The sequence below is a fragment of the Folsomia candida genome, unplaced genomic scaffold (genome assembly GCF_002217175.1).
Source record: "Folsomia candida strain VU population unplaced genomic scaffold, ASM221717v1 Fcan01_Sc001, whole genome shotgun sequence".
In the NCBI taxonomy this organism is placed as follows: Eukaryota; Metazoa; Arthropoda; class Collembola; order Entomobryomorpha; family Isotomidae; genus Folsomia; species Folsomia candida.
This window is the reverse complement of record NW_019091193.1, coordinates 27,907,224-27,931,826: the sequence shown is the minus strand read 5'-3', so window position 1 is coordinate 27,931,826 and position 24,603 is coordinate 27,907,224. Positions and strand designations below refer to the sequence as shown.

At 38.4% G+C, this 24,603-nt stretch overlaps 4 protein-coding genes across 13 annotated transcripts in view; 3 read left to right on the top strand and 1 right to left on the bottom strand.

Moving 5' to 3' along the window:
- The first annotated feature begins 492 nt into the window (after nt 1-492).
- On the top strand, nt 493-12,129 carry LOC118434945. Of its 4 annotated transcripts, XM_035849706.1 has the most exons (10): nt 496-1,046; nt 5,244-5,290; nt 5,363-5,526; nt 7,927-8,087; nt 8,525-8,647; nt 9,488-9,736; nt 10,311-10,460; nt 10,665-10,866; nt 10,924-11,177; nt 11,678-12,129. In XM_035849706.1, the coding sequence occupies exons 3-10, from the start codon at nt 5,364-5,366 to the stop codon at nt 11,885-11,887; spliced, it is 1,512 nt and encodes a 503-aa protein (XP_035705599.1). In that variant the 5' UTR covers nt 496-1,046; nt 5,244-5,290; nt 5,363; the 3' UTR covers nt 11,888-12,129. The 4 variants fall into 4 exon arrangements, with proteins under 4 accessions (XP_035705616.1, XP_035705599.1, XP_035705604.1 ...); XM_035849723.1 differs by lacking the exon at nt 11,678-12,129 and having other exon boundaries at nt 493-1,046; nt 10,665-10,862; nt 10,924-11,065; XM_035849711.1 differs by lacking the exon at nt 5,244-5,290.
- Nucleotides 11,972-16,530, bottom strand: LOC110860633 (uncharacterized protein KIAA2013 homolog). 2 transcript variants are annotated; one of them, XM_022109722.2, is made up of 12 exons: nt 16,332-16,530; nt 16,146-16,243; nt 15,888-16,075; nt 15,507-15,814; nt 15,307-15,421; nt 15,102-15,218; nt 14,771-15,039; nt 14,563-14,650; nt 14,354-14,493; nt 13,985-14,259; nt 13,726-13,909; nt 11,972-13,138 (listed from the first exon to the last, which is right to left on the bottom strand). In XM_022109722.2, the coding sequence occupies exons 1-12, from the start codon at nt 16,385-16,387 to the stop codon at nt 13,120-13,122; spliced, it is 1,857 nt and encodes a 618-aa protein (XP_021965414.1). In that variant the 5' UTR covers nt 16,388-16,530; the 3' UTR covers nt 11,972-13,119. The 2 variants fall into 2 exon arrangements, with proteins under 2 accessions (XP_021965414.1, XP_021965402.1); XM_022109710.2 differs by lacking the exon at nt 11,972-13,138 and adding an exon at nt 13,156-13,519.
- A 57-nt stretch (nt 16,531-16,587) lies between these two features.
- On the top strand, nt 16,588-18,335 carry LOC110841651 (transcription and mRNA export factor ENY2). 4 transcript variants are annotated; one of them, XM_035849747.1, is made up of 5 exons: nt 16,588-16,792; nt 17,082-17,159; nt 17,291-17,439; nt 17,518-17,540; nt 18,069-18,335. In XM_035849747.1, the coding sequence occupies exons 1-5, from the start codon at nt 16,722-16,724 to the stop codon at nt 18,099-18,101; spliced, it is 354 nt and encodes a 117-aa protein (XP_035705640.1). In that variant the 5' UTR covers nt 16,588-16,721; the 3' UTR covers nt 18,102-18,335. The 4 variants fall into 4 exon arrangements, with proteins under 4 accessions (XP_035705640.1, XP_035705645.1, XP_035705633.1 ...); XM_035849752.1 differs by having other exon boundaries at nt 17,518-17,602; XM_035849740.1 differs by lacking the exon at nt 17,518-17,540.
- A 349-nt stretch (nt 18,336-18,684) lies between these two features.
- Nucleotides 18,685-24,603, top strand: part of LOC110849424 (segmentation protein cap'n'collar) — a 32,497-nt gene continuing 26,578 nt past the window's right edge. Inside the window, exons 1-4 of one of the 3 annotated variants that reach the window (XM_035849679.1) lie at nt 18,685-18,950; nt 22,259-22,339; nt 22,427-22,495; nt 22,570-23,653. In XM_035849679.1, coding sequence (XP_035705572.1) covers nt 23,522-23,653 — 132 coding nt within the window. In that variant the 5' untranslated portion in view covers nt 18,685-18,950; nt 22,259-22,339; nt 22,427-22,495; nt 22,570-23,521. Of the gene's footprint in view, nt 18,951-21,763; nt 21,954-22,258; nt 22,340-22,426; nt 22,496-22,569; nt 23,654-24,603 lie in introns of those variants that run through there. The other 2 variants (XM_022096841.2, XM_022096835.2) reach the window with 2 other exon arrangements.

Genomic DNA, 24,603 nt, shown 5'->3' with positions numbered 1-24,603 from the left:
ATTACGGGAGAGAGAAAGTCGGCCTGTTTTAGAGAAGGGATGAAAATGAAAATGAGCCAGGACGCAGCAGGCGGCCGATATTAATACACTCGCTCCCGGGGAGAAAGGAGAAAGTAATTTGTGGCAACTTTTCCCCTCTCTCTTCCACAACGGATCGTCGTCATCGTCGTCTTTTGATCGGCGGACGGACATGACTTGATGTCAACAACAACAACAACACGACTGCAAGTGTGGTCTATACATAAATAGGTAGCATTCTATTTCGTACATATGCACATACGTCACATCTTATCATCACAACTACAACGAAAGAGAAAGAACGAAGAGTACTCGTATCCTGTTCTGCATAGCGAAATTTTTGGCACAGTTTCCTCCTGGTGAGTGCATTATTTGCATGCGGAAAGTAGTGCATGTGATTGGCTAAAAATAGTCCGGGTGGTTGTAGTAAATATGTAAGCAGTAGTATTTAGCAGTGTTTTAGCGTAGCACGCAACAGGGAGGCGAACAAGATTATTGTTCCACTTGCTCCAAAACAGAGCTGCTGCTGGTACATATTTGCACACACAAATTGATGATTCCAAGTTTTCCTTTAGTTTTGAAAAGTTGGGCATCAACTTGTGCATCAACATTTTTAAAGCCGTCCGGAGGACAGAGAAGCTGGAAAATTGGGACGAAAATACTTACGTACACGATCACCCGGAGCGGTGTTTGTGTGTGTGTGTGTGCATAAATAGTATTTAGTGGAGGATGGACATTGCTTCGGGTTGTCACCACGTTGCGTCGTAATTTTAGAATAAATTGCTTTCAGCCCAACAAACTTTCGACATGGTCAAATAGCAGTCAAGTGGTGGTTGGTGCGTTATTTTGGCAAGGGTGGTCGTGGTGGTCTTGGTGGTGGTGCTTCCTTCCGTTGCATACATATGTGCATATCTTTTCGGATATATTGTGACACCTGTGGAGCGACCCGACCCCGTCATTGACATTTGGTTCCGTCGTTCGTCCTGGTCTTTTGTCTTTGTCTTGTCAGCCCGTGAGTCGGAGATTAGGTGAGTCACGTCCTTATGGAGGAGAGAGAAAGTCAACGGTGGTGATGGGATGTGAAAGCACATTCAATTTCCTCCTCTTCCACTTTCTTCTCTCTTCCACCCAAACTCAATTAGTTCCCGTGCCCTCCTTCCAGTCCGACTAATAAGTAATGGGCAAAAAAATTGGTTTTTTCTCCATCTTCCCTCCTCTTTGTTTTCCTTTTAAGGAGCAGCGAAAGAAAGTGAGTGGGAGTTGGAAGGCTGGCTCGTCTTCTTCTGCGCCTCTTTCTCTCTCAGCTTTTAATACTAATTAATGTCAGAGACTTCTTGGGGACGATGTCTGTCGAGTCACTTTTAGGGACGAGGACTACAGTCGTCGCGAGAGATTAAAATCTCTCCTGTGTCATTGTCACGTCATGGCATCGATTGTATTTACTAAATTTTGGGGAACTCGGGACATCGTAAAGTTCAGAAATAGCAGAATATAACTTATGTATGTAGGAAGGAATAAAAATGGAGTTGACGCTGCCATGTTCTAGTCAAAGTTGATAAATATTTATTAACAATTTGCGAATCGTAGGAGAAAATCAGTTGAAAAAACGATGAGATTTTGTTGATTGGAAATCATTCTTTAATTACTAATTTATTTATTACGGACAAAATGCATTTCTTGATTTTGAAAAATGAGTTAGTTAGTCTGTCCGTTCGTCCGTCTGTCAACGCGATAACGGGAGAACGGATCTAGATAATCGAAATCGGTTTGCGGTATCATACATACGACCCCAGGGGGAGGTTTCCCCCAAATTTTGGTGTCAACCGGACCACACCCCCTGACACCCAGGGGGTATGGTTGGAAAAATGAGATTTTTAGAAAAATTGAATCTATGAATGAAGTAGAGTTGAATTAAGTGTTCCCGAGTTGTGCCACACCCCCTGGGGCCCAGGGGGTGTGGTTGGGGCAAACTGAGATTTTTATAAAAATTGAATCTAACATGTAGGACATGTAAAACAGCAAGATTGATTGATTAATTAAGATTGATAAAACAGTAAAACACGTAAGATGCACAATTTTTCAGAGTGGCTACACATAAATGAGGAAATCTAAATTATTTTATTATTTTTAAATAATTAAGATTCGGAAATCTATATTTCCTTTATTTTGTATCGCATTCTCAGCACGATTGCTTGACATTAAGTATCTAGGTAACACTTGCGTCTTTTAACGGTTGCGACAAATGGTGGAGTTGTAACAAAAAATAATTATTTTTAATTTCGTTGGTACTTCTCCCATGGTCCAAAATACCAACGACTTTGACCTTTAATAACTTTTGAATGGGCAGACATAGAGACCTCATTCGTAGAGATGAAATCATAGTAATTTTTAGCTTGATTTTTTAAGCTAAAAATCTTGAGGGAACTATTTCGAAAATTAAACTTGATATCTCCAGTGTGCAGCCTTTATTTAGGCCGAGTCAGACTCTGCGGTTTCGGTTAAACAAACCATTTTACATTAAAGTTTATTGTACCAAAGTATTTAAACTGGTGGAGTGGGATATTTTTGAAAACCAACAGTGTGCAATGTTTATTTAGCCAGAGTCAGGGTAAGTGACAAAATTTGGCGAAAATAAGGTGGTGGCGATGAATGTGACCTTGCGACATGTCGATAACACCAAAAAGAAGTCTCTGTCGAAGTTTGATGGAAATCGGACGAAAAATGGCGAAGTTATGGCATGGCGACGAAATTTGGCGAAAACAAGGTGGTGGCGACGGGTGGGACCTTGCGACATGTCGATAACATCAAAAAGAAGTCTCTGTCGAAGTTCGATGGAAATTGGAAGAGATATGGCGAAGTTATGGCATGGCGACGAAATTTGGCGTAAACAAGGTGGTGGCGGTAGGTGGAGCATTGCGACATGTCGACTACACCAATAAGAAGTCTCTGTCGAAATTAGATGGGAATCGGACGAGAAATGGCGAAATTATGGCATGGCGACGAAATTTGGCGAAAACAACGTGGTGGCGGTAGGTGGAGCATTGCGACATGTCGACTACACCAATAAGAAGTCTCTGTCGAAATTTGATGGAAATCAGACGAGAAATGGCGAAATTATGACATGGCGACGAAATTTGGCGAAAACAAGGGTGTGGCGGTGAGTGGGACCTTGCGACATGTCAACAACACCAATAAGAAGCATTGTGCCAAATTTCATGCAAATCGGACGAGAAATGGCGAAATTATAGCTGGCGACAAAGGTTGTCGCCATGCCATGCATTTATAAGGGGGGGGGAGCTGTTGGCCGCCCTGAGAAGGGCGTTTCCAGAGCACACGACGAGGACGTCGCTCCCTCGTGCTCCACGCGGGTCGGCCCCCATGGACGCCCGAATGCGTCCGCGGACGTCTACCTCCACCGACCGGGAAAGCCCTGCCCACGTCACCGCCTCTGCAACCGCGTTCCCCTAGGGGGCCCGTCTGACCCTCGCCTTACGAGGTGGGAGCGCACCCGTAAATCGGCCCCCATTAAGGCTTCGAACTCGGGAACCCGGTCGGCCCCAAGGGGAGGTATCGCTAAAGAGCGGCGTCACCCAAGGGTTGGAGGTAGAGAGCCCCTCTCACTTGCCAAGCGCCACCCGCACTTTTGGCAAGCCCCGCCGGCTCCCCACCCGGTGAGCCTGCTTGGTGGGAGGAGCATTGGAGGGGGGACCTTCCCGTAAGGCTCTCCCCTTGCAGCGTTGCTCCCCCGGACCACCCCTCCAACGGGAAGAGAGTCGGGGCTGTGGGACAAACCACGGGTGGACCCGACTCCCCAGAGAGGCAGGGCGGCCCAAGGGCGGCCCAAGGGCGCAGCTGCAATGGGGAGCCCACCCAGGGACATGTCCGTCCCCCACGAGCTCCTCCCGCAGACTGACAAAAATTTCTGGTGCAGCTCCTTTTATACCCTCTGGAGGGCGGTGAAAGTTCTGCTATAAATAGACCCGGTGAAAGTTGTGCTATAAATAGCACCCGGTGAAAGTTCTGTTATAAATAGAGACTACGTATGTATATTAATAGCACCTGAGATAAGCAGCCTCACATGTTCCGTGTTAGTAATTATATTATAATTACATATATAGTAGTTATTTATATAGTATATAGCACACGCGTGCTATAGGTATACAGCTGTGTATAGCTATATATCACATATATACTATGTATATATATATTTATTATTTAGTAGTTATATACATACACATATGTTATACATAGCTATACACAGGTATACAGGTGGAAGTTGTGCTATATACTATATAACTACTATATATGTATACCTACATTGCCTACATATTTTATACCGGCCTATCTCAAATGTTTACAATTGTTACGAATAATTCAATTAATTATTTCGACGTCGTTAGCATTGGGTCAATGTCGATTCTTACAGGTTTTTGGTCGCTGATTTCGAATCTGAGGTCAGTTTTTCGATTGCGACATCATGGGAAGGGGCACATTCTTAATTATGTTAAAATAACACAAAATCTACAAATATAAGGCTACAAATATACAAAGCTACAAATATAAGGCTGGGCTTTGTATTTGTAGTATGAATAAATTAAAAGTTGACAAAATTCATGTAAATTCTTGACAATCAGAGAGTGAAGGAACTTCCCATCATTACTTGTGATAATTTTTGTAATAATCTACATGCCAACTGCAACTTCGTCTCTTCACAGTCTTCATGATGCTTGCTTCGACGATGAAAAAACTTTAATTTTCGAAAACCCTGGTACCTTTTGGAACCAGTGTGCGCCGCACAAACCGTCGCCCAGAAACATACCGCGCAAAAATTGTCAGCACTCACATTTCGTTCCCACGAATTAATTTTTTAACCATGGATACAAGAATCAGTGCAGTTGTAAATGTGAAATCGGCTATTTCGGCGTTCTGGCAGAAATTTGTGTGCTTTAATTACCGTTAGCGACGGCCCAATAATTAGCACTCCGGGGAAGCAACGCTGCAAGGGGAGAGCCTTACGGGAAGGTCACTTCAAAAATGGAGGTTTTTGAGGCTATCGAAGCAACTGTCGTAACCTTGTATTATTATGATAAATTGTCAAGCAATCTTGCATTCTCAGCATTTTTGCGCTACTTGTGTACCCTGCGTTGCCGTAGTTTATTATTGATATAAGGATGCTAAATAATTGAAATAAAAATCTGTGTATTTTTATATTTTTTATGATGAAGATGACCGTGGTTCACTGAAGGGTAGTAATTTCCAGAAATAAAATCAAGTAATAACCCCCGAAAAAAACGGCAAAAATGTCTGATCAGAAAATAAGTCTAATTTTGCTTATTTTCCGCAGAATGCCGCTTCGAAAAACGGTCCCCACTTTGCAAAAATGTTGCATGAATTGTTTGGCTCGGAATTGGGATCTGATTTGCTACTCGGTCCACTCTCCGCAAGAAATGGCCGGGTTATTGGAGTCGGACGGCTACCTGGCGTTTGACGGACCTTTCACCGACTTTCGTGAGCATTTTTTACGCTAACACATATTTACGTATGCAGTGACAAGGAACATGTATCCGATGAGTTGACACATGTAAATTCCTATCCGAATCCAAGATTTGCCCAGATCCATCTTCGCCCAGAGAGAACACGTGTCGTCGTCGTCGGAGAGAAATAAACTTTTCCAATTTCGACTCAAGTGTCGCATGAGCGAATTCAACTCTGATCTTCTCGACGCATATGGATTTGAATTTAGGGACGGATTTGATGCAATCATTTTCAACACGTAGGCTCAAATTTGTTGACTATATTTTTCTATGTATATGCACAGACGAGTGGATCCGCTACTTCTCATCTTTCTAATTAAGGAAAGTCAGGTTGGGTCTGATTTTTCTGACGAGTTTTTTCTCTCTCTCTCTCCGATTGGGATTGGGGAGACAGCTTATTCATGTTATTTTCCATGCCTGTGATTTCCAAAATGATTGCTTCTCTGATGTCCCAAGCACAGAAAAAGTCGGGAAAGAAGGAATAAGATTAGGGGACGAATACGGAATGAAATATTGTCGTTAAGATGTTTTTTTATATTCGTGCAAGTTCTTCAATCCCCTCGTCTGCTTGATTCTTCGTGTTTATACTTTTTCTCGGCTAAAATAGAAAAAAATATGAAGTTTGTAAAGAGGAGAAATTTTTCGGCCTTGACCATTTCGAGACGTCTCGATATGACACTTGAACAGTCTGCGAATGACGGTTGATTTTGTTCTCTGAGGAAAAAAAAACTTGCAATGGAGGTCTCCCAGCATATGCTCTCAGATTTTGATCAAAATAGTGTTAATGGATCATAAGTGTAATTAATATGAAAGTTGTAACAGACACCATCTCCAAATACACACGTTTGAGAGAGGTATTCGCATCCAAGAGGAAACAACGCGTCTTAAAGTTGACAAATGTTACAATTTGCAGATTTACTACTCGCTTTCTCCTCTTTGGATTCAAATATCTCTGCAATAAGTGACTATTGGGATATCGTGTCTATTGCAAATTTAATTAAGATGAAATTTCATCTTAATTAAATTTGCGATCAATTGACACTAATTTTCTGAAAATCTTAGAGAGTACGCTGGGAGACCTCAATTGTTGGTGTTGTTCTCTCGCCTCTCTCCTGACGAGGGCGACGCGTAGCTAAGAACGCGAGAGGAGAACAATGAGGAGCTCACCGGAATGAAGAGGATGATTCCCTTGAGAGGGAGGAAAGAAAGCAGGGGACGCGTTGGACCGGCTAATTACCGAGTTTTCTATTAATGAGGAGAATTTCCGGGATGTGTCGCAATTCCGAAAACTTTGGTGTGGTTGTGCAACAAAGGATTTCCATCATCCATCCCTCCCTCCAGCCGCGATTATGATATTGCACACTGCACGTGATGTAGAAATGGGGGATTAGGTATTGACGATGCTTCTCAAACCTGGTACTTTGTTAAATTTAAGCGGATAATGGGAATTAGGAGAAAAGGGGGCTTAACAAGTCGTAACTACTTCTGGTGCGAAGGATATGATGTGATATGACGGCATGCATGACTTGTTCATATGCAATACTAGAAACATACAGGGTTCAAAAACACATATTTCAAAAATTATTCCAAAATCTAGGAAAGCATTTAAGACTATTTGTGGCATTTGCAAAAAATTCTAAATGCATCGCGAGATGAGATTAAAAAACATTGGTATTTTATGATCAGACATTTCTGCGTACTTTAATTTTATACAGAAGAATTTTTAAAATTTTGTGTTGTGTATGTATTTCAAAATTGGAGGAGCATTCACTACAATTTTACAACCTAGTAAACTGTATAAAATTTGTACACATTTTCATAAAATAATTACCTCTGTAAGTCTGCAATCAATTCCAGATATTGATTTTTCCTCTTAATCTTCAAACCTTTTGTCAATCTACTGATTTTACAAAGTTTACTTTGTTACAAATCCGAATGTCTCACTTAATCACATCAAAAAACCCTATGTAAAATCTAACCCAGTTTAGCAACCCTGTCCTCCTCGAGCAACAGGCAAACAGTGAAAGTAAATCAGGCGGCTCTTCATCGCATCCCGATTAACGGGTTTCATTACATCACAACCGCATCATCAGCCTTTGCAGCAGACTCGTTCGAGACTCCTTGTCGCGTTGTGATCTCAACCAAAAACGGTGTACGTGCATTCGTCTCAGTCTGCTAAGCCGTCGTAATGAGAAGAATAAGAGAGAAAGCTGCCGACTTTCACTCTTCCTTCCTGCCCACGCGGCCCTCTCTTCCGAGTGAAATTAAATGAAAGGCATACACGACCAGATTGCATGAAATAAATTGTGTAGCCCGAACAACGTGCATTGTTTATGAGACTGATATGAATTTCTTTGTTCATATTTATATTTAGCGTCCACGATGCTGGAAGACTTAATGGATGTGATCCGATCAACGAGAAATTTGTCCAGAAAGTTTCTTCACTTGCTGCTCATTGAACAATTGCTTAAATTAAATCTCAGCTTCGGCGTGGCCGAGGTTTATTACGGGCTCGAGTTTTTGCCGAGGTGTAAGGTTCGTGTTAATGTAGGGCTCGATGACTCATTGCGAAAATCGTCAAAGTCAGCAGATTTTTAATCATTTCTCGGCTCTGGGAATTCAAATTTCTATACTTCTAAAATTTGTAGAGCATGTCGTTCCTAATTTAAAAAGATGTACATCCCAGATTTTGACAGTGCTTGATGGAGGAGATTTTAAGGTTAAGAAGCTCTCAGAAAACTGGAACTAGTCGAAATTGGCTAACAAAATCTCACTGCCATTCTATTCATCGATTTACTACAAATTTGTCTCCCTGAATTCTAAAATAAATTCCCAGACCCGAAAAATGATTAAAAACATGCTGATTTTTACGATATTGGTGATGAGTCGTCGAGTCATACGCTAATTGTAAGTTAATATGGGATGGAGATGTATTTATTGAATGCATAATGTTTTCATACACGGATTTTTAGAGACTTCGCGACCTGAACCTTTCCTACCTGAGACATATCGAAGCTGGTCAAATTATACCGATCATGTCGTACCTCCCAGCCTTGGTGTGTCTGAATCTGGCCATGTCGGCGACAAATGATGCCGTAAGTAAGCAAGCTTCTTTGCTGAAATCAGTTTGTTGTTCGAGGTCCAAAAGTACATTTGGATTGGACACCGTTCAAAAGTGTCCAAAATTGTACAAAATAATTTGGACGTTCAAAAGCGTCCATTATTTAAAAATGCGGTAAAATGTTAAGAGTTCTTTATTAACGACTTTTTTGCAAATAGGTATGTGCACGGATATGTAATCTCTCATTCATTTTGGTGTGTGTGCAATACCACTAAATTTGGGAAAACTTTTGTTTTATCATGGTTTCTTAAGTATGAGAAAGTAAGAAATTTTCTCACATGGCGTATTACACACCAAAATTCTCAAAACTAAGAGAAGATTACATACACGTCAACAGATTATCAAACGATTCAATCATGAAGAACTTGTAAAATTTTGTCCCATTTTCATTTTGGACACTTTTGAAGACTTGGGACGTCCAAAATTCGGTGTCCAAAACTAGTTAAACCCGCTTTGGACAGTGGTTAAAACCACAGCGAAACCCTCGCTGAAACATTTCAGGCATAAAATGGATGGAGGGATAAAAAGTAATTAATTTTTGATGTTGAAACAACTTTGAATCGAAAACTTAGAAAATTTGTACACATTTTTTTTTAAACTTGTGACTGAACGTCATCTGGAACTTTTTTTTACTTATTTGACTGAAATAAATTTTACTTTTGCTTAAAGGCTAAACAATTTTAATATGACTTATACATGAGTAGTTTTACAAGTTTCATGTAATTGTGCAAATATGCATGCAAGAATTTACATATTGTACCGAATTCGGGTTTGCTGATATCATAATAATTTTCTGCCTTATGTATGTATTTAGTTGTTGCGGAAAGTGGCTGGCTGTTGCCCGAACCTGGTGGAACTGAACCTGCAATCCACCTACATTTCTGACGACGGGGTCATGAGTCTCTGTGGGGACGGGGATCGTTGTGGCGTGGCTGGTGTGGAGGGTTGCCTCAAATTGAGACGACTTACAGTGGCGGAGACGAGGGTGAGCTGGGTGGGGGCTTATCAGCTCGTACGAGGCCTCCCTCTCCTCTCTGACTTCGACTATGACAAAATCTTCCAAGTACGCCTCACACAAAAAATTATTATAATCTGAACGATTCTGACTTTCGATTAATTTGAATACATTTTTGGTGACTTGGTTTGGATAAGCGTTTCGGTGTGGTTTTAGCCACTGCCCAAAACAGTCGTCCAAACTGGTTTTAACCAGTTTTGGACGTCCAATGTGTTCAAAAAGTGTCCAAAATGAAAGTGGGACAAAATGTTACAAGGGCTTTATTAATGAATATTTGGATAATCCATTGATGTGTATGCTGCCTCCTCTTAATTCTGAGCATTTTGGTCTGTAACACGCCATGGTTGAGAAAGTTTCTTAATTTCACATAAAAAACACGTCAAAACTAGAGTTATTCCTAATTTTATGATATTACAGATAGACCAAAATGCTAAAAATTAATGGGAGATTACATATCTGCGCACATTTAGATTTGCAAAAAAATCGTTAATAATGAAATTGAAAACATTATGCCTCATTTTCCAATGATGGACATTTTGGACGTCCAAAATTACGTTCCCCAGCTTTAAACGCTTTTGGAAGGTGTCCTGTCCAATACGAACACTGGTTTGGATTTATTTAGGTATTTGAGCACTTGGACCCCAGCTCACTCGCCAGTTTTGTGGGGGAGGAGAGAAATCGTCCCCTCAAACTTCGAGCACTCTACTCTACGACGCCATCAATTCGGGGGGAGAGTATCGACGCGGCGGCCGTGCTGTGTCCAAATGTGGAAGTAAGTACGTTAAGGTTTAAGTATGTACAATCTCACGCAAGCTGTGGAAATGGGTGCGGATAGTTCATTTACTAAATCATGCATAAATTTAGGCCTAAAAAGTATGCCCATTTTCACATATTATACAGCTTAAGTGGAATTATTTAGTTTATTTGTCTCATGAATTTTTGAGTGAAATATTGCTGCATCTTTTCGTTCGTGTAGATCCTGTCTGTGATGAACTGCTGGATGGACAATGACGCTTTTTACAAATTCATGCAATTTGAGCATCTCAAAACCCTCACGATTTTCAACAGTGAGGGGAAAACGATCGACTACGGAGAAGGGATCCTCCCCCTGCTTCAAATTATTGGGGGCACGCTGGAAAACCTGATATTGTCAAAATTTGCAGTAGTAGACATCGTCAGTAAGCTCGGTTATCGACATGAAGGAAAATAGATGACCTTTCCTTATTTATTTCCAGGTTTAGGAAGATCTTGCCCCCATCTCAGAAAAATTGCTCTCAGCTCAATTCAAGAACTCCAAACGAATCTGCACGGGCCGGAGGATGGCATTTTCAAAATGTTGACGAATGTCGAGCTCTGGTTGGAAGATGACCCTCACTCGGGATCTTACCACGTTTTGCTGCAACTCCTCCAAAATGCAGTCCTGCTGGAGAATCTTCTCATCAAAAAGTCCACCGCAATTGACCATGAGCTACTTAAGAAGATTTGGCTAGTACGTACTTATCGTATAAATACATAAGTATGCGGAGGGCGGATATGTATTTGGGAAAAATCGCTGAAAATATTTATGAAAAAGGCCATATTTATCGTTCATATTTACGAAATATGAACGAAGAAACACATAAAAACAAAAATTTCTCAAAGTTTGTATTTCAATATTTCAAATTTATTTGACCAAAAAATTCGTCTCGAATCGTTGAAATTTTTACGAAATATATATGTTTAAAAAAAATATTTAAAGATTTACGTGTTTTCAAATAATAAAGGAAATATGTATGTATCCGAAAACCTATAAATATGTGGCAATATGTAAAAATACTTCGAAATTTTTGTGATCAATGCGAATTAGGGAACACGCCGACAAATTTTGACCTCTGATCGTCACCAAATGAAAAAGTTGAAATTAAATACATATCCGTCCTCTGTAAATGTGTTAAAGAAAAGTGGTCACCAAGATTAAGTTTCTTGCTCAAACTTCTTCTCACCACATAGACGAACCCCATGCAACGTGTGTCCCGAATTCTGCTCGATTCATGCAGCGGAATATGCGGAAACGCTTTAAACGACCTTTTCCGGATGGAGAATGATTTGACCACAATTCGTATCTGGAGTTGTCCCAAAGTTGATCAAGTGGTGAGGCGAGGTTTGATGAATTACATTAAGGAGAATAATCTCTACGTATATTTAGAATGGTTTGAGTAAGTGATGTCTCAAGTTTCTGCATAAATTTGCATATGGTGTCAATTTTATGCATGATGACGACGATTAAAAATGGCACAAAACATGTATTCGGTCTTTCATACAATTAATTATTATTTTGTTCTATGTTTCTCTTTCTTCATCAACTTTATCAAGTAAATTATCGTCATTTAATTAATTATCGTCAATATTCAGTTCAGTGGCGTACAATAAAGTAAGTAAATCTACGTAAAAGACAAATTTATGAAAAAGGTGCCAAAATTGGTATCTAATGATTGTTCCTCTACTAAATCTATATAATATTATATACGCGTAACAATCTAAATATTTATGTAATAATTACTAATAACTGGGCATTGTAAAGTCATCACGTACGTGTCTTTGATACGAGATTATATAAAAATAAGTTCTACTGCTTATCATCCATACTTATAATTTTACTGAAAAAGACAAGTTTGGTTAGACAATATGGATGTCAGAGCTACTCAATATTTGCTACCTAATAAAAAATTGGTACATTTTTTGGTAAAAGGCACATCTTCCAAAAACTAAATACTACTTTATAACTAAACTCTACTTGGAACTTCCTCCACTTGTTCGACAATTATAAATTCTAATGGTAATACATTTTTGCAGGGTATAAAAATCCTGCCAGCTTAAAAAAAATTATCCGAGCACCAGCACCCCGATTTTATCCCACATTTCTATTCTACAAGTTAGTTCTACTAGAGTAAACGTTCATCAAAACTATTAAAAGTAAAAGTTTTTGACTAGTCAGTTAAAGTTCAAAGGTGAAATATTAATTAGTTTCATGTCATCCCAAAATTACCGATCTGGATCGGATTTAAATACATACATAATTACATTAACTAAATAGGATTATGTTAAAATTTACTGAAACAACCTCTACAAAATTATTACTCAAAATATCGCTTCACACACGCACACTCAGTCTGGATAAGGATGACTACGAGACAACTAATGAATGAATTAATTAAATAATAAATACTAATGACAATGTCTTTATGACATATTATGGACAGAACTACATATTTAGCTTATTTAAATCAATGAGCAGATCATAAATTGTGGCAGACAATAATTATCTCGATGACATGACATGACGGTAAGACGTCACCAAGTCGGATATCATTTTTCATCAGCGTATACAAAAATAGTAAATGGAAAGTTTCACAGAGACAGTGGAGCAGATATGGTGTGGGATGGGATGATAATTAGAAATCGGATACTTTTCTGTAAATCAGAACAAATTTGTAATAAATATTCAACTATTTTAATATCAAGTAATCGATAATATTAAATAAATAAAAAGAGTTACACAACTTTTACGTTAGTTTAGTTTCTAATTTCTAGTTTCGATGATGAGATCTCGCTTTCTTTAGTTTCCATTCCATGCGAACGTAAGTGAATGTATGTATGTATATAGTAGCACGAAAATAGTGGCAAAAAGTGTGTACGTAATTGTTTGCATCACAGGATATCAGAAGAAGTTGAGATTAGTAGATTTTGTCGGGATTAAATTATACAAAAGATAGAACCACAGGCCATGCAAAATATGGAGAGAGAAAAACTGATCAAGTAGAAGAACGTGCTTTTCTAAGCGGGTCGGAAGAACTGGAAATAATAAGGTTATAAGCTTACAATATAATCATTATATAATTTATCAATTTACAGGCATAACATTCTGCTAGTTTTTTGTAGCGGTAATTAAAAACAATTAAGTAATTTTAGTAAGGCTTGTTGCATAAATCTGAATTTTGGTACATGAATTTAGTGGTGACCATGATCAGTGAAATTTATAGCCTCTCGAGTCAACATACCTCGATGCACGATAACGGTTGTCTTGTGGGGAAGAACCAAAGTACTCTGTGTACACTAAATGGAAAAGGAAGAGGTGGAAGAGGACGATGAGAAGGGAAAGAAAGACCCAGAACATTGTGGACATGGCGCTGTATCCGGAACCGTGGCGATGCATGGAAATTACGTGATGTTCATGAGCAGGAGCTGCAAAATAAGGAACCAAAATTATGTCAAATTTTCTGACAAGACTAGGAAAAATCTTCAAGCATTGTTGCATACCTTCCAAAATTTCTTTTACATGTATCGACACACGAAGCTCTTCCGCATGCCTTCGATCCGACGTAATGTATAAAATGGAAGTGATTGGGTCAGTGATCTTGACAGGAAACTGTTGTTTTTGAATGCCTAGTTCGACAGGTGGGTCTAAACAGCCCGCATCGCAGGCGAAATAGTCCTTATCTTTCCGATCCAGGGCGACATGCAGGACGGCTTTGTTATCCTCGCCGACGACAACGCTGACATTAAGATGGGTTGAATTACCGTATAAAATCCGTCTAAAGATGAACAATATATTGTTAACAGGAATATATTATGCACCTATATTATTGATTGAGATATTTATTTATTCGGATCGAATCTTATACTTACCGAAAGTGATAATCTCGATGCAAGTCTTTTGGCTCTGTATTAAACTCAAGGTGCGAGTTTCGAAATTTAAACGCACCAAAACTTAATATCATGCCTTGCATTACGCCAGGCGCCCCTGCTCTCAAAAGTTTATGGCAACCCTATCAAAAGTCAGAAAATATTGTAAAATTTCATAGTTATAAATACAAAATGTTTGATGTTAATTTTACCATTTTATCCAAAGTAATAATCCATACATTACAAGTGCGTAGAATTTCCTTTTCCGTTGACAATGCCGTCCATAAACTCGGCGCTTGCCTTGAATAGAAAACACGGGTCAATGAGTTGTTAATAACGCAAAAATTACTCTGTACACATGCATAGGTAATGTATGCGTATTCTTTAAACATCCATAACCTAAAAGTACGTTTTACTTACAATGTGTGATGTCCCGTGTAACATCCTTCCGAGTAGGACAGGACTGCATTGGCTTCAGCCACTTCGCCTGCTGAAACGCCAACCTCGTGGAGCGGATCTCGCACCTGGGACAGAACGTTGTACAACGTGGCGTTAATTTTGTCACCATTAAGAGCATCTTCTGCACGAGAAGGGCTGATGTAAAATCCTGAATTCCATAAATCTTTCCAAGCTGCCTGGTGAGCACGGAAGAGGGTAGAGCTGCTTTGACGAAGGGTTTCTCGAAATTGCTAAACAACGTAACAATAAATATATTTCTTAACAAGACATTTTTTATTTGCTACTTCATTACCTCATCCGTCCTTGTCATCAATTCCGCTCGAACACGCTCCACATCTTTCTTGTTGACGATGTAAGCATAATTGACTATTGTGACAATGCGAAGAGATAACGTTTCATGAGGAGACACCTACAAATAGTATTTGGAAAGCATTATTAATTAACCATCGTAATCAGCATACTAAAAATTCTGATTCTACAAGTATATTTCAACCAACCTGAACAGCATTGGGAACTTTTTTATACGCCACGGCCACCATAATTTGAGTCCTTTCCGTTGTAACAATTCCAGCCCCCATAATGTAAGGAATCTCACCATCCGGTAAAGCCAGTCTATTCATAATTATTATTAACATGAAAGTTATATCGAAACTAACATAAAAATGCTATCTATTCAATTTCCATATTTTGTTCTCACTTTTTCTGTTCCGTCTTAAAATGTGGCTCACTATTCCAACCCAACTGATCAAACTGGACGAGGACAGGTCTCGAATGGGAGTTGAGAACGGTAATATTTTGCTCCAGAACAGACGGGTGGGTCCGATGGGCGTAGAAACTGCTCCAAATTTCGAGCAATCCTTCCTCAGCTCGTGCTATGCACATGATTCGATGGGCCACACCCTGAGTAAACTGTGACACCAAAGCCTCTTGCCGTTCGTCTTCATCCATCACAGAAATTTGAACACTGGGACGAAACGGGATTGGCACATTTAAAGTTCTACCTCTCTAATTAATAAAATTATAAAATATTAATTAATATTCATATACAAAGGTGTAGAAATTATTGTCATCAGCTTACATCATCCTTCACATTTATTGCTGCATCTTCACTTATCGCCAATCCAATATAGCCATTGCCAACATAAGGCAGGAATGAATTTTCGCCGTCGTACCGTTTCGGAATGTGCATTACGTTCGTACTCATATCGTGAACTTCATGTTCAAAATGCTTACTGATTTTCCTGTCGAGACAATATTCGACCGGGGCTGGAAACAAGATATGAAAATTAAAATTCGACTACAAAAGATAACATCATTATAACAATTAAATACTTACTAAAGACATGTCGTCGACTCAAATAAGGCAAATGGTTGTAACCAGCCATCCACAGGAGAACGACCAGAATGACGAGAAGAAGGAAGAGGCGACGAATCCTGCAAAATTTTAAATATTGCTCAGAATTAATGATATAGTGGGCGTGGGAAACCAATTAACAGATGGACAATTAACTAAATGACTTACGAAGAATGCACTTCCAAAAGTCGCTTCAACCTGCGGAAACCTTCAGCGAAATCCATATTGATTATGGATTGGTTGGTTGGTAAGATTGGACAACAAGGTCAGCCAGAGGTCATCTTTAGGTCAGGTTAATACCTTATCTTTATTACCGGTGAATGTTATGTTTTTTTGTGCAAATCCGCGAAAACAGTTGTTTGCTGATTTAGAGTAAAAGTTAAAGTGGCCGGGACCCCATAGAAAAAAGAGTAAGTATGCACCTTCACCACCGGGAATTCGCACACAAAATGCAAAAGCACATTTCGTGTGGAGTACAATTTCATGTTTTGTATTTCTGCGAGTCCTTATTATTTGGCAGCCCCTTCGTCGTGAAATTTCAGTTTCGTCCCCACCATCATGGAGGATTATCGTGAGCAAGTGAAGGATATCATGGAGAAGATTATCTCCGATAATCCGCAGCTTAACAAGTAAGTCAATCAAAAACGTTTTCGTTGAGAAAACGTAAAAAAAACAATCTAAATTTTAGATTCTAAAACTTTTCTTTATTTTTTATCTTTAACGGTTTGGATTATAATTGTACCAAGTTAAATGTAAACATCTTGTGCCAGTTGGTAATTTAATGTTTTAATTGTAAATAAAGTGGGTTTCAGACCTTACATTTTTAGATTGGAATTTGGATGACATCCCTGGATGGAGCATAATTTTGGGCGGACGTATCATTTTCTTATCAGTTCCTTTTATTATGTCGTTTTTCAGGGGAAGCTTGGAAAATTTTCGACAAGAGTTGCAGAACAAAATGATAGCACGTTTAAATTGTCCGGAGTTTATGAAAGTGTATAAAAATACAGCGGTCTCATTAATAATGTTGTTATGAAATGTTGTGATGAAATTTGTATGTTTTATATTTAGCGTTAAAAAGATCTGAGGTCTTTACCATTCATGAAATTTTGTTCTTGCTAAATCAGGGTGACTGATAAGGTGGAGGCGAGGTTGGAACAGTGCGGCTGGTCGGACGAGATTCGTATGGAGTGCAACAGGCTTATCAGACAACGCGGTATCGAGAACATTTCAGATACCACCGAATTGGTTCGGGATTTAACACCGTTCGCGAGATGTAAGTGCAAAATATAAAATTTACGTTTGGTTCATTTCACGCCAGTCTTCTTTGTAACTAACAATTTCTAATTAACAGTTTCCCAGTGTATGCAAATTAGGGTCAGTGGATCACAAATCTTATAAAATGACATTTGCAAACGACACTATCTGCAAATGCTCAGGTATGGTATAGATATTTACTTCCAAACAGTAGAAAATGCGCCCTAAACTTGAAAAATTTTACACTTTCCACATTCACTTCGGGTTTTCTCCTTTTCGGATGCAAATATCTCTACCAGACCTGAGCGTTGGCAGATATTGTTTTTGCTAATTTCATATTAACCAAAATTGTGATTGATTGTGACTCTATTTTGGTCAAAATCGGAGAGCATACGCTGGGGGTTCTAAATTGTAAGATTTTGTTAAGTCAACCAATTTTAAGCAAATCTCGCAAGAAATTTCCAACCTTGCAAACGTTAGTAACCACAATGCCTCTTAATTTTGTAAAATTTGTGAACTGATTTAAATAGCCACATAGTTATATATACAGTTACAACGATGCGATGGCTTGACTTGCATACTGTAAATATCAAGCTGCTAATATTCTTACTATTAGTTTATTAATTAAATTTCACCTATTTTATTTAGCGAAAGTGCCCACTGAGCTCAAAAAAGAATTAGTCGCCATGTTGAAGGACGCTTTGCAAAAGGAGTTGGAAGGGACTAAATTAAACCCGAAATGAACGCCAGAATTTTTATCACATATATTTTTAAACTTTCTTCCCCATTATCTACACTGTTCTAAAATTAAGTCGCGATAAAGATAAATGTATTGAAATAGTTCATAAAAGCAAATAATAATTATGTAATGCCTCAATTTTTATACATGTTAATAAAAAAATACTCGAAAATAAATTACATACACGCAATTTCAGCATCAAACATTTCACCTTCATCAAAGTTCATCTTGATTCATGTAACGCATAATGTAAGGGAAAGTGGATACTTGACCAACCGGGATTTCAAGTCCACCAATTGGACAAATTACGGGGTGTACGGTATAATTTTATGACCCAGGTTAAACATTGACCTCTAATGACGGGCCGACCTAACAAATGAGGTCTGGACGGCCGACGTATTTTTGCCTTGGGCCGTACCAGAGGAGTACGCCCCTGTTTTTCGTGGATTTGTTGACCTGACGAAATGAGAGAAGGAATAGAAGAGAGTAGAATGATGATGCAAATTTGTGAGTCATAGTCCAAAACTAATAAACTCAACCTGCACTCCAAATCCAGGAGGTTTTTTGTTGATCGGCTGCCAAAACTCGCCGATTCGACCGCATCAGATGATTTTTCATCATCAACGAATAAGTTCCAACGTCGTTCCTTCTTGAGCCGTTTTATGTGACACGTGTGGTTTTCGGAAATTTAAAATCTATCTCTGTCTTCTTATCCAAACTGAAAGATAAAACTTGTCGGTGTAGGATTATCGTCGTGGTCTTATCTGGATTGGATTATCGTATAAAAAAAGGTAAGTCGTCGAGGAGCTTGTTTTCAGCTTTTGCAAAAATATTGAAAATTTAATTTAGTAAGCAGGGTTTTTTAATTGTGGAACGGTAATTTGGATAGAATTGACAAGTAATTCTGAAGTGTTCGGTGAAGTGAAAAGTTACTGAAGAGTGAAGTGCAAAAATTTGCACAAATTAAATACGTTCGTATTTTAAATCGTTGAGAGTTTTAATAGTGAAAAGATGTGTAGCCTCGAATGCGAATGTTAAAGTGTTTCGGTAATTTCGGACGTTGTTGGTTCGAGTTTCGGCACCGATTGCCAAATTATTTGTTTTGTTTTGTTGATTTCTCGTAATTCTCTTTATAAATTGTCTCGGTTCGGTGCTTTGTTTAATACAAGGTTGATACATAGTTGTTATTGTGATTTTTAAACATAGCTCTTGGGAGCAAACGTAGGGAAAATTTATTGCAAATCGTTTTGTTATTGTTTAATTTCAGAAATTTATTAATGCATTGCATACCTCATTAGCTCATTTCCGATCTATTCATTTTTAAGAAGCATTTGATTTGGTAGGAATGGATTTAATAATTGTTGCATAATCGGGCAGATCGTGTGTGATGATCTTTTGTCATGTTTAATGTAAACTTGAGCTCAACCAGTTAAAAAATTAAGCCAGGTTACTGACTTAGATAATCAGCAAAATTATGCAAGTTTATCAAGTTAATATCACCCATACACCGGACAGCAGATGGAATTTGAGAGCATGCAATTTTTAATATCTTGGGTGAATGACAGCTTAATATTAAAGTCTATACATGCATTCCATAATCTGCTACATATTTACATAGCTGCTATTCCACATTATTAATATTTATCATCGTCGAGCTAATACTCTTTTAATCGTGTAAAACAGTAATGAATCATGAAAGACGTCTTTAAATACTTTATCAATCTGCTTCATGACCTGCCATACTTCTTTTTTGCTAGGAACGTGGTTTACGTTTCTCCATTCCAGCCGGTAATGGTCACGGGACGTCTTGCTAGTCATTAAGTAAATTAAATTTTCATTTTCATCATCTTTTTGCTGGACAAGCAAAAAAAAGGTGTATGCATTTCATTTACTTGTGTGGGTGAAGAATAACCTCAGGTAGACCAAGTTTCATAACTATTTAGCAACCATCCATCATCATCATCATCACAAGCTCACCTGAAGTTTACTTCAAAGTCATTTTTTATCGCTCTTCACACCAACAAGCATGTACGAAATACTAGCCAAACCACTGTTGAACTGCAATTTGGCAGTTATAAAAGTTCAGTTCACTCACTCACTCACATATTGCATGAACTTGTACTTACTGCTGGATGAAATAAGTATCAAGTTCGCAGTAGCAGGAGAGGAGCTGTGTATAATTGCACAGGACAGGAAGTTTCAACCTCCTCCTCCTCATGCATTTTTCATGGGGTTCTGATCCGCTGATACTTATTCGAGATAAGATAAATGTAATGAAATGGGGGTAAAGATGACATAAAGTGTCACGTCCTTTGCGAGCACAGGTCATGGACGAAGATATATGGATGATAAATTTTTTTACTTCAACACCTGGACCAATTAACCGTTAAATGATTCAAGTTTGGCTTGTTTTGTTTGGATAGTCTTCTATGCTGCGTACGCATATATTCTGTCAATTACAGAAAACAAAAAGGAGGATGACGCAAAGCAAATGTTTTTGCCAAATAATGTAAACCGGATTGGCAAACGTAACAAGAAATTGCACACAAGCACAAGACGACTCGGTGGTTAGTTCTTTGTAACTCCACTTACGCTATGCTACACAAATGATGATGCTATAAAACAGTCTGATGACTCTGATGCTGAGGTGAAGTGATCTTTGTGTGGAAAAATGTGTCTGTTACTTGGAAAACCTTCAATTATGCTAAATTTCTGTGCAAAGTTTTGCACTTATTTACTAATTCTTCTCAGCCTTGTCGATATTTTGAACTGTTTTTCATTATTTCTCCGTACTTGGCTCCCAACTCGGATTTTGGTGCGTTGATTTACCTTCTCGTTTGTATTTACTTTCCATTTTATTGGAATACGTAGAGAGCAATCTCGTTGGACGGAGGGAATCATACATATTTTTGTTGCAAATTATTCGGACCATGTGCACCATTCAGGGGATTTCATTGCCAAAATGTGTGCACATTGTGCTGAACGAGTTATTATTATCATCATATCACATCGATGTCGATATTTGTGGAAGAATCCTTCTGTGGGAAGTTCAATGACTAGAGTTGGTTTATCGTGTAGGAGAGAAGAACTATAAACGTGGTAATCCTCCTGCATGCTGCTAGTTTAATAGCAAACGCTCATAATATTATTATCGTTATTAACATCATCGTACCACCAACCCGACCAAATGCGAATCTTAATTCTGCACAGTGATCCTCCTAAACCGAGTAGTGTATCGTAGTGGAAAAGCCTTGGTGAAAAAAGAAGGGAAGGTAAAGTGCGCAAAATTCTATTGGCGAAAAATATACATAATGAGCTACAGCTCGTACGTACGTACATACGCTTACACACAAATTTAGCTCTCGTCTATAAAAGGAAGCATTTATTTAATTGGCAATGAAACGAAAACGGTTCAAGTTCATGAACCGGCATGCAGAAAATAAAATATTATGAAAAATCTCACCCAAGGCGAGCTATTTATTTAGCTCTACGTGCATCAAGACAATGCAAGTCTTATTGTAAGTGCAATTCGGTGAATGTGCTATTGTTTTGCGTGGAAGTAAGTAAGGTTCTTAATTTTTTGGCACTCGTACAAAGACGCTACGGATGGATGATGCAGTTAAGAAGAATCGCATTTCTCCGTAATTCTTGAATTGGAGCTCAACTCATATTGTTCCACTTGTAGATGGGTCGTAATTATTTGTATTGGGAAATTTGGGATATTTTGTATCCCTGTTTTTGGCTCAAGTAGTGCAAAAAATTAGTACGGAATTCTTGATCAGATTCAGTCAGAGGTATTTATTTGCCAAGATATATAAGTTACATGCTATTTGCTTCACCATAACATAAAAAATTAATGTCAATACTAATTCGTGTAATCAGCAAGCAAGTTTTGTCCCGTGTTAATGTTTATCTTGCATTGATTATTTTTGTTTGAACTATGAGCTGACCACTGCGTCACTCCAGTTCATGTCTCATGACCAAGTACAAGCCCTTCAGCTTAATTCATCGTCGCACTAAATACAACGATACGATATAATTAGTTCATTCATTGATTGATGATTGCGTGACTAATAGTTGAAAATATTTAACGTTTCAGATCGTGGAGAAAAAAACAAGGAATCTTTTTCTCAAGAAGGTGCTCCTGTGAAAATTGCGGATTAATCAATCAGTACTATAGGTAGGTAAATATGAATTAGTTTGTTGAAGGTAATTTAAAAAATTTGTATGATATATGCAAATATTTTTTTTATATTTTGAATTACAGATTTAAAAAAAGCAAAGTGTATTTGTGGGATTTTCTTTCGAAGAAATTGTAAACTATTGTAATTCATAAGTAAGTCGTGTAGTTTTGTTAAATGCATTTTTGATTTTCAACTTTGAATAACAAGATTGTTTTTGTTTTTGTAGGTGAATGAATTTTACTCAGCTTCAGAATAATTTATCCAGTTAATTTGATGAGTTTGTGGGAAAGGAAAAACAGTTGATATTTCATATCACAATTTAGTTGTTATTCTAAATGACGTTGTTATCCAAGGGTGCTAATAGTGAATAGTGTTAAAAATCAAGCTAGCAAAATGGTGACCACAAAGAAACGAATAACCACTGAACTACTCCATATAGCTTTAGTTATCACGCTATTGAGAGGAAATCCTCGCCACGTGGGGATCTATGATAATGTAATCAGCTCTAATTTCTTCAACGATGTCGACAACTTTGTCAATATCGATCAGATTCTGCAAGGAGGGCCGACCTGGGCTTTTTCGCGTACAAATTACCATCGTCTAGGGGGAGGCTATCATGATCCTGGGATTGAGTATGCAAAATCTCTGTCGGGAAGTTTCGATCCGTACCATGATGACGATATCTTTGGTGAAGACATACATTCATCGTACAACAATGAGGAAGACAGGATGGACTTGGCTGAAGAGGCGTACCGACAACAATCCCGTCTTCTGTTATTATCCAACCTGAACGCCGCATATGTGAGGAAAGATCCGATCCAAATTTTTCGTGACATCACGGCTTATCTCGTCAGCGATACGACAACGGAAACCCTTCCCAGCGGTTTAGCCGGACTACCAGTTGTCCCCCTGCGAGTTCGTCTTCCTCTGGGGGTAGTAGTCCAGGAGGAAATAATGGAGGTAGCGGTAACATTGTCCCAACCGGAAGTACATCACCAACACCATCCTCTGCCGATTCGGGTAACGATTCTGGTACAGATTCTGGTGATGAAAGTGGACGCAACTCCGAGTCTGAACCTGACCTTTCCGAACCGAAACTTGATGAACCTTACTTTGAACTATTTGAATCTACTACGCCGCTCAGCCCGGACTCGTTTGACCCGTTTCTAGTTGGCGGAATGGATTCAGAGGAGGCCGGACCGAGTACTAGTTCTTCATCATTGGGTCAAGAACTTAACATCCGGAACTCTCCCCAAGAAAATTACTTGGACCGTTTAAATGCTGGCTTGAATGTTGAGACGGACGTCTTTGTAAGTATTTTGATATTTTGTTTCCTTTAATTTGTGTGCTTGTTTTGTATGCATGATTTTATTTGTGAAGGAAAGCATACGCATTTGACAAAGAGATATTATGTCTTTGGTTGTGTAATCCATCGCTGCGTGCAGTTTGAAGTGGTACTTTCATTGGTAGCGTTTACGCGTTTCGATTCCCATGTGGTAGAGGGCTTGCAAGCTTCGCTTTACCAACTTCGACGTCAAGGTGAAGAGTCTCACTCGACTCCTGAAAATTACGATTTATTTCATGAACCACTGCGTGCCCCATGCATGCCTTGAAGCGTAAGTTGTACCATATTTGTAGGTACAACTTTTAGTTTGTTAAAAGGATTATTGAAAATTCTTTATTGCAGTTTTTTTAATCCTTAGTAAATTTCTAATTAAATTCGTAAGTTTTCGAAAAATTGAAAGAATTTTTGTCCAGAATTTAGAAAAATTGTATCATGAACTACATGTACTGAATATTAAGTAATTCCGTACACGAAGCAATTACTAATGGAGAACAATCATTTATGAATATTTGCAAATTATAGTATCAGAATATCAAACATTATTTTTTAGAATTAATTTTCATGAATTATATATTCAAAAAATGTATATGCAATTTAAAAAAGGAAGTTCAAGCTATTTAATTACTTAATAGACTTAAGTACAAAATTACGAAGCAAAACTGATGAGCAGTTTCATCAAGGAGAGACCAGCAGGCGTTTAATTTGCCTACCTAGTACCGAAGGAAGAGTAATTAAGAAAAGGCAACTTTAAACCAGTCAAAAGTAGAAGAAATTGGTATTTTTCGTTTCTTTCTTTCTTTTTGATGCGATTCGACCTTCAAATATTTAATTTCAATTGAATTTTTTGCGGAATTTAAAATCCAAGTGGTTCAAGAATGTCATGTGGTCGGTGGCTACATGCATGAGCATCCATCC

Bases quoted from the DNA above. Each gene is read 5' to 3' on its own strand.
- LOC118434945 (XM_035849711.1), top strand. From the start codon at position 5,364: ATGCCGCTTCGAAAAACGGTCCCCACTTTGCAAAAATGTTGCATGAAT. The intron at 8,648-9,487 runs GTAAGTAAGCAA...GTATGTATTTAG, and splicing joins TGTCGGCGACAAATGATGCC to TTGTTGCGGAAAGTGGCTGG. The intron at 10,461-10,664 runs GTAAGTACGTTA...TCGTTCGTGTAG, and splicing joins TGCTGTGTCCAAATGTGGAA to ATCCTGTCTGTGATGAACTG.
- LOC110860633 (XM_022109710.2), bottom strand. From the start codon at position 16,387: ATGGATTTCGCTGAAGGTTTCCGCAGGTTGAAGCGACTTTTGGAAGTG. The intron at 15,815-15,887 runs GTAAGCTGATGA...TTTATTAATTAG, and splicing joins CAATAAATGTGAAGGATGAT to AGAGGTAGAACTTTAAATGT. The intron at 13,910-13,984 runs GTATGCAACAAT...CTTATTTTGCAG, and splicing joins TGTAAAAGAAATTTTGGAAG to CTCCTGCTCATGAACATCAC.
- LOC110841651 (XM_035849740.1), top strand. From the start codon at position 16,722: ATGGAGGATTATCGTGAGCAAGTGAAGGATATCATGGAGAAGATTATC. The intron at 16,793-17,081 runs GTAAGTCAATCA...GTCGTTTTTCAG, and splicing joins GATAATCCGCAGCTTAACAA to GGGAAGCTTGGAAAATTTTC. The intron at 17,160-17,290 runs GTATAAAAATAC...TTGCTAAATCAG, and splicing joins TGTCCGGAGTTTATGAAAGT to GGTGACTGATAAGGTGGAGG.